This window comes from Phascolarctos cinereus, unplaced genomic scaffold, assembly GCF_003287225.1.
Source record: "Phascolarctos cinereus isolate Bilbo 61053 unplaced genomic scaffold, phaCin_HiC Scaffold_4;HRSCAF=312, whole genome shotgun sequence".
Lineage (NCBI taxonomy): Eukaryota > Metazoa > Chordata > Mammalia > Diprotodontia > Phascolarctidae > Phascolarctos > Phascolarctos cinereus.
The window spans coordinates 668,723,869-668,732,507 of NW_027555847.1; the positions used below are offsets into that span (position 1 = coordinate 668,723,869).

Below are 8,639 nucleotides of genomic sequence, written 5' to 3' on the forward strand. Positions count from 1 at the left end.
AGGACGATAGAGTACTTCACAGTAAGAGGGAAGTTTGGAGGAGGAATGGGGGTTTGGAGGGGGGAAAAGGGTTTTTATATTCTTGTTCAAATTTATTTGTTTCTTTGTTACTATCATACACATGTAGTACTTAGATAAATCTGTTGATTATTGTTATTTATAAGCCTGTTGAATATTTTATTAGTTATTTGCATATTCATACATGACTTTGCTTATTTTATTATTCTGTAGGCCTACTGATGGTATTATTTCTTGACTTTTGCTTTGCTTTTATACATATTTGCTAATTTTTTAGATACGCATGTACTGCTTTTATGAATACAGGCAATATATTATCCTATGCGTAATTTGGTAGTGAAGCTATCTTTTCAGGAATATTTTATCCCATGCTATGTCTATTGCATATATTGTTTTTTGGATTTGCTGTGAATGGCACTCTGATTGCCTCAAATACTGGCCTAATCATCCTTGTTCTGTAAGTGCTGATTTTTCTTTTGATGATGTGAAGTATAATTGCACATATAAAGCAGATGAAAGTTGATTTTGCAAGGAATTGCAGAATTTCTCATCCTTGGGAGGAGTGTCCCCAGAGTGCTTAGCTATTTGAGCCTTGGAGAAACTGAAATTTCATCTCCTCTTCTCCCTAAGGGAAAACCAGTAAGAATTGTCTCACATGAGGCAATGATATTAGAAAATGTAGAAACAAACTAAGGGGTGCATTACAATAAAAGCTCGCGGTTGTGATGGTGTGAGGAGGAGATTCCCTCTGTCCTCTGCCACAGCCTGTATGTCTGGACCATGACTGAAAATGCTCAGCGTGAAACTGAATCCAAACAACAGATACTGTTTGCCTGGAACTGAAGGATGCTAGACAGAGATTTTGAAGGCAGCTGTACTCATTATGCAACTGAGAATAGAGCTGATAATCCCTATTCTAGTCCTGTTTCTCTCCTGCTTCTGCCATTCTTTCAGTTGTGAGAATAATTGTTGTTTTTCCTAATCCTTGTATCTGCTAAGAGTTTGTTCACTTTCCAAAGAAAATAATTTCTTTAAGATATGTTTAAGATACTGTTCACTTCGCTCATCAACCTTAGGGTTGATGAAAAGTAACTGAGAGATTAGGGTTGGGACATAGGAGAAGAGTGTGAGAGAGAGACCTTCTAAATCCCCAGGAAGTTCCCTGGATGAAGGATTGAAACAAACCAAGGATATTTTTATTGAAAGTTTACTATTAGGCTCTCCAAAGCAGAGAAGCCCGAGTAAATGTGTACCTAGACACTGAATCAATCAGTCTGTCAATAAGCATTTGTTAAGTGTCTGCTATGTGCCAGGCACTGTGCTAAGTGCTGGAGAAACAAATATGAAAGTGAAAAAGAAAGGCAGACCTTGCTCTCAAGGAGCTTACAATCTCATGAGGTAAGACATCACACAAAAAGAAGTTAAAAGGCTGAGCCAGGTAGAGCTAAGCCATGGTCTTCTGGGAGGAAGGAGGTTTGGTCATCAGTAAAAGCTTTCACTCTTTGCTGCTGTTCTGACACTGTTGGCCTTGAGTAAATCTCCATTTCTCTTTTCCTCTCTGAGCAGATCTAAAGAGTATTACTCTTCCCCCTTTCTCATAGGGAGAAAGTAGAAGGCAGTTCCGTGGGGAAAGGTCACTCCTGTGGAGACACATGAAGGGAGGAATTGAGTGGTTCTGCCCCCAAAAAGTGGGAGCCACAGGTAGAGATATACAGACAAAGTGAGGAGAGAGAGAGAGAGAGAGAGAGAGAGAGAGAGAGAGAGAGAGAGAGAGAACCTAATTTTACTTGTTAGCCAAACTATTCTCACTCTCAGTAACTGTTAAACTTGTATTCTTGTGAAATTCTGGAGATTCCTGCCACTCTTCTTCCTACACTGTAGATGCTCTTTATCATATCTAGGTTGGTGAACATGTATACATAATTTTCTCCCTCCCACTTCCTTTCCACTTTAAAGCCCACTTGATTGGATTTGAAAATTTTCAGGAAAATGCATTTCTTATGATTTCAAAGAAATTCAATTGAACTGGCATTTATTAAGGCCCAACTATGTGTAAGGCACTTTTCTAGGTTCTGTGGATACAAAGACAAACAAAACAAAATAAAATAAAACAATTTCTCTCCTTAAGAGCTCACATTATACTATGGAGAAAAAATATACAAAGACAGGTAAATACAAGCAGACACATACATAATAAACATGGATATGTATAAAATGTACATTATGTATTACACATATACATCTAAATACACAGATTGATAGGTGCCTTCTATGAATGGCTAAGACCTCTTTATTTCTACATTTTCTGCTTTATCCAGAAATTAAAATTCTATTCTCAGACACCATCTTCTTAACTTCCTGCTCCCCTCCAATACCTGCATTTCCCTTCCAAAATTCATGCTCACAATGGGCAGCTGCAATTAACACATAACTTGTGCTCCTGACATCGTTGGTTTGTTATCCAAGACTTTCTAATTTTTAGCAACTGTTTACTAATTCTCTCAAGCAATTAGATTAGTGCCAAAGTGACTCTCCTGTATTGTGAAGAAACTGATGGTTTTGACAAATCTTGAGAAGTTCTCTCTCATGTCCTGGATCTATTTCTTAGGGAGATAGAAGATGTATGCATTGTTATTATGACATAGAGAAACCTTGGTACCCTTAACAGGTAATTAGTAAGCATGCTTATTTATCCCTTCTTCTCCTGACTCTTTCTGAATGACTCCTCACTTAACAGTGCCTGTATATACATATGTCGTGGGAAAAAGTTTCTTCCTCTTCAGAGAATCTAGTTTTCTTTTTTCCGTAGGAAGAGATACAAATCAATTAATGATTTCCAATGTTTGTTTATCTTTATTAACTCTTTCCTTTTGATACTTTCCCCCACCATTCAACATACTGACATGAATCAGGATTTTCCCTGGCTCTTTTTACCAAAAAAACCATTTTATTTTCAATATATGGAACAAAACAAGCATTTCCATAACACAGTGCAATAAAAAAGATGATTGCACACGGAACTGCAAATCTACTATGCACAACTTGCTATTCCCTCCAAATATACAACAAAGTTATCATGCAACTTTATTTTTTTCTTTTTTTTTCTTTCCTCTTTCCCCTGCCCTAGAGATGGCTGCCATTAGAGACAAATAGGGGTGTGTGTGTGTGTGTGTGTAAAATTATTGTATACATACTTCTATTTATCAGTTCTTTCTCTGGATGCAGATAGTATCTCTCCTTTATTTTTAATTTGTGTATTTATAATAGTCAACATGACTTAGTTGCTCAAACTCATTCTTAAAATAATATTGCTGTTGCTGTATACAATGTTCTCTTGATTCTACGCATTTTGCTCTTCATTATTTCATGCAAGTCTTTCTATGTTTTTCTAAGATGATGGAGCTCATCATTTCTTATAGCTCAGTAGTATTCCATCACAATCATACACCACAACTTGTTCAGCCATTTCCCAACTGATAGTGATCCCTGCAATTTCCAGTTCTTTGTCACCGCAAAAAGAGCTGCTATAAACATCCTATTCACATTCAAAGTTATAATTACTATTTGTGAATTTGCCTCCATCTTACTTTTACTATTTTCTTTCTCAGCCTCCCTTTTTATCCTATCCCTGTTACCTTATCTTCTTCCCCCACCTTCCCACCCCCACTTCACCCACCCCTCTAAGAGTCCCTCATCCCTTCCCCCACCTACCTAAATCCCAATCCACACACCCCTCTAAAAGTCCCTCGAACACCCTGTCCCCCAGTTTTCTCACCTCTCTACCTGTTCAGAAGACTTCTACACCCTTCGAGATGTATGTATTGTTTTGTCTTTAACCCAGATGAGAGAAAGGTTCCAACATTACCAGCCCTCCACCCCCACCTGCTTCCTCTGTATTAGTTCTTTCTTTCATGTTCCATTTTTATAATTTAATCAGTCTTTTACCTTTTCTTACCCAATTTTGTTTTTCAGTCCATCATACACAACTCAACCCCAACCTTTCTTCCAAATGACCTTAGTGATGATGTCAGTTTAAATAATGCTGACATTTTCATATATTTAATTAATAAATAGTTTGACCTTAATGAGTGTCTTATAACTAATTAGTCCTTAATATTTTCCTTATATTTCTGTTGGATTTTTATATTGAATTTTCTATTGAGTTCTGGTCTTTTTGTTACAAATACCTGAAATTTTTCAGTTTGTCAAATGTCCATTTTTAAAATTCAAGATAATACTCAACTTTTCTGGATAAGTTATTCCTGGATGCAACTCCAGCTCTTTTGCTCTTTGAAATATGAAGTTCCAACACCTAGGGTCATTTACTGTAGAAGGTATTAGGTCTTGTGAAATCCTGGCTGTATTTCCACAGTATTTAAATTGCTTTTTTCTTGTTGTTTGCAGTATTTTCTCTTTAACCTGGGAGTTTTGAAATTTGGCTCTTCCAGTTTTCCCCTCTGGTCTTTTTAGTTTTTCTTTTGGGAACTAAAGCTTGCCCCCTAATTTTTATTTATTTTATTTCTTAAAATATATTTTTCTAATTTCATTAAATAATTCCCAATTACATATAATTTTTTTTAATGTCCATTTAAAAAAATTTGAGTTTCAAATTCTCTCCCTCACTCCTGCCCACCTTTCCCTCTTTGAGAAGGTAAGCAATATGATATTGATTATATATGTTAAGTCATGCAAAATATAATTCTGTGTTAGCCATGGCCCTTTGGGGTTGTCTTGAACAACTGTTTTCATCTGAGTAGTTAACAATTCACAGTTGATCATCCTTACAATAGTGCTGTTACCATGAACAATGTTCTCCTGATTCTTCTCACTTCACTTTGCATGAATTCATATATCTCCCCATGTTTTTCTGAAACCATCCTGCTGATCATTTCTCATAGCACAGTAGTTTTCTATCATATCAGTGTATAAGGTTGATGGTACAAATGGATTATTCTTACTTTTTGATGTAGGCCAACGTATCAAGCTAATAAGTGACTAAAATGAAAATTGAAAAGGATTGAAAAAAAGCCCACAACTTGTTTGGCCATTCTCCAGTTGATGACCATCCCCTCAATTTCCAATTCTTTGACACCACAAAAAGAGCTACCGTAAATATTCTTGTACATATGGTCTTTTTTACTTTTGCTTTGATCTCTTTAGGATACAGACCTAGTGGTACTATTGATGGGTTAAAGGATATGCACAGTTATATAGCCCTTTGTTGCCCCTTCATTTTTAGGGGAACACTTTGTTATCCCTAATACCCAAGAGAGAAGAGACACATTCTTTGAGGCCCCTTTCCTTTTCTACTATGAATCAAACCAACATACACTTTGAGTATAGGTAGAAATTAGTTGTTTTTTGCAGAAAGATAAACACTGTACACTATTCAGGTATCTGCATAATTCTCTTTGCTCTCCATACTTCCTGGAAGGAAGATCCTCAGTCCTTTGTAATTAATGCTAACAGGTCTTGTACTCTATTTCCATGGAGAACATATCAGTCAGAGATATCCAACAATAGTGATCTGGGTTACCTTATGAGGCAGTGAGTTCCTTACCACTGTAAAAGGACAAGTAGGCTTTAGAGCTAGAAGAAAGCTTGTGGATCATCTAGTCCAACCTTCTGGTTTTGTAGATGAGGAAAATGAAACAAAGGGGTTAAACAACTTGCCCACAGTCACTAAACTAGTGAATAGTGGAGTTCAGATTTAAACCACAATGTTATTCAAAGTCTTATGTGCTTGCCACAACTGCACAGTTAGAAGTTTACATGTTGTAAAGAGGACTCTTTCATCTGTAGGAGGCTGACATAGAGGACATCTAACATACATTACAGAACTAAGATTCTATGACTTCATGATTCTAAGGTGAAACAGAAAGATCCAAGGATAATGATAATATCATTATCAATAATGTTAATAATAATAGATGATATTCACATAGTGTTTTAAGGTTTGCAAAGCATTTTACAGATATTTCATTTGACCCTTATAAAACCCCATATTAGATGTTATTATTTCTATAGTAATATATGAAATAGTGTATTTCAAGTACCTTGTAACCCTTAAGGTACCATATAAATGTTAGCTGCTGTTATTATTATTTTATAGATGAAGAAACTTAGGCTGTGACTTGCTCTGGGTTCCACAGCTTATAAGGGTCTGAAATAGAGTTTGAACCCATGTCTTTCTGATGATAAGTCCAGTACTCAGTCCACCAGGCAATGCTGCCTCCTAGCAAATCCTTATGCCTTATGTGCTCACAAAAAATAGTTCCGATGTCTAATCATGATAGACAATTGCATCAGATTCTTGAAGGTTTTGCCAGCAAAACATAAGCTCTGGTATGATTTGAGCCACACTGGTGAGGCTTTGAGAACATGCTTAGGGATAGACTATTGTCCAAGGAACCATTTAGTTAAAGAGAAAAAGATTGGCAATAAGTTAATGGGTTGGTTTTTTTTGGCCAAAGTAACACATGAAGACCACATACTAAGGCATAGGAAAATGGGCATTTGAGTTGATGGAAGGATCATATATAGCAACAAAATCCCAACTCTCTCTTTTTGTTTCTTTTTTTTCTTCCTGAAATCTGATAAGATTTTATAACATTTGTGTGCTTTTTTACACATTGTTTCATTTGATCTATAGACCAGAATTTGTCTTGTGGCAGGACAGCTCCTATAATGACCATTACACAAATGAAAAGACTGAGGCTCAGAGAAAATAAATGACTTACCTAAAAACACAAACCAAGGTCTCCTAACACTAAATACAGTGCTTCTTTAGAAAGAATGGGTGTTATGACAAAGTAGGTTGTGAAAAATTAGAATGCAGTAAGAAAGTCCAGCAATAGACACCATAAAGAACTGTGTGAGTGATAGTAAAGAGATCATACAGCCAGTTAAGTAGGACCCTGGTTAGTCCCGGGCTTCACACTTTGAATCCAAGGTTTCTGACTGTCAGACTTTTGACCCCAGATACTGATGCCACATTCTCAGGGCCAAGCTTAATCATTGAGAAGAGGCTGTTCTACTAGTGAACCTCCTCAGGGCTTCCTTCATGTCTTTGTTCCTCAGACTATAGATGAAGGGGTTCAGCATGGGGGTGACCACAGAATACATCACTGAGGCAACTAAGATCTTCCAGGAGGAGTGGGTAACTGAAGAACTCAGATATACTCCAAGTCCTGTGCCATAGAATAATAAAACAACAGAGAGGTGAGACCCACAGGTAGAAAAGGCTTTATATTTCCCTCCAGCTGATGGTACTCTCAATATTGAGGAACAGATCTGAGTATAAGAGAAAAGGATCCCTGTGAAGGGGAGAACACCTAGCAGACCAGTTACAAAATATACTAAGATGTCATTAGTGAAGGTATCAGAACAAGAAAGTTTCATAACCTCACCGAGATCACAGAAAAAGTGGGAAATCTCACGTTCTGTACAGAAGGACAGCCTCATCACCATTAGAATTTGGAGAATGGAGTTTAGAAGACTAATAGACCATGCCATCAGAACCAGGAAGCCACAAATCCGTGGACTCATTATGGTGACATAGTGCAGAGGGTGACAGATGGCCACAAAGCGGTCATAGGCCATCACAGTGAGGAGTAAATTGTCTAAACAAACAAAAACAATGAAGAAGTACATCTGAGCAAAGCAACCAGCATATGAAATGGCCTTATTGTGTGTTAAGAGGTTCATCAGCATCTTGGGGACCAAGGTAGTAACTAAACAGACATCCACCAAGGACAAATTAGAGAGAAAGAAGTACATGGGAGTGTGGAGGTGGGAGTCAGAGCCAATGGCCAGCGTGATGAGAATGTTCCCAACCACAGTGACCATGTACATGTCCAGGGAGAGCCCAAACAGGGGCAGTTGCTGCTCTGGCTTCTCAGAAAGTCCCAGGAGGAGGAATTCTGACATACGTGTTTGGTTTTCTGGTCCCATACATCTGATATCTGCAAGGAAAAAGGTATGGAAAGTTAACAACATGGGAATAGTCATCTCTCATTTTGTGATAGAGACAACACTAGATTTGGACTCAGAAGACTCAAGTTTAAATCCAAGATCTACCACCTTTGTTATTTTAGACAAGTCACTTCCCTTTCCCAGTCCTCAGTTTCCTCATATGTAAAATGGAGTTGGACTAGGTGATCTCTAAGGGTCTTTTCAGCTCTCACATCCTTGGAAACTCCATAATTTATAAATGAAATTATAAAAACTTTCCTCAGGAGTAATATTCCTTTAAGGTAAAAGTAGATTGAGTTAAACATTAAACTGTATAAACTAACAAAACTATGGAAGAAAATGGAGCAGAGCAATTATGAATTATTATGAAAGGCAGATCATCAATAATTCAATGAAGAATTAATTGGAGCCAAATCGATGTTCTTTCCCATATGAAAGAAAAAAAATCTTTGAAATAAAAGATGTAATTAAAAAGAAAAAAAAACCAGTGGATTGGGAAATGTATCAATGTTGGTTGTGGCAGATAATAACTTGACATCCAAATTATATCAATAATAAGTATTTTTTTAAAAAAATCACAGTGGCCATCATCTCTCAATAAAATATATGAACAATTTTCAAAAAATGAATACAAATTATTTACAATT

General features: G+C 36.8%; 1 protein-coding gene across 1 annotated transcript; it reads right to left on the minus strand.

Annotated features, from left to right (window-relative positions):
* Positions 1-7,032: 7,032 nt before the first annotated feature.
* On the minus strand, positions 7,033-7,971 carry LOC110196153 (olfactory receptor 7C1). The gene has a single exon (XM_020969283.2). It carries the CDS (start codon positions 7,969-7,971, stop codon positions 7,033-7,035), a length of 939 nt encoding a protein of 312 aa, XP_020824942.1.
* Between the last annotated feature and the right edge of the window lie 668 nt (positions 7,972-8,639).

Coding starts and splice junctions, on each gene's coding strand:
- LOC110196153 (XM_020969283.2), bottom strand. CDS start 7,971: ATGGGACCAGAAAACCAAACACGTATGTCAGAATTCCTCCTCCTGGGA.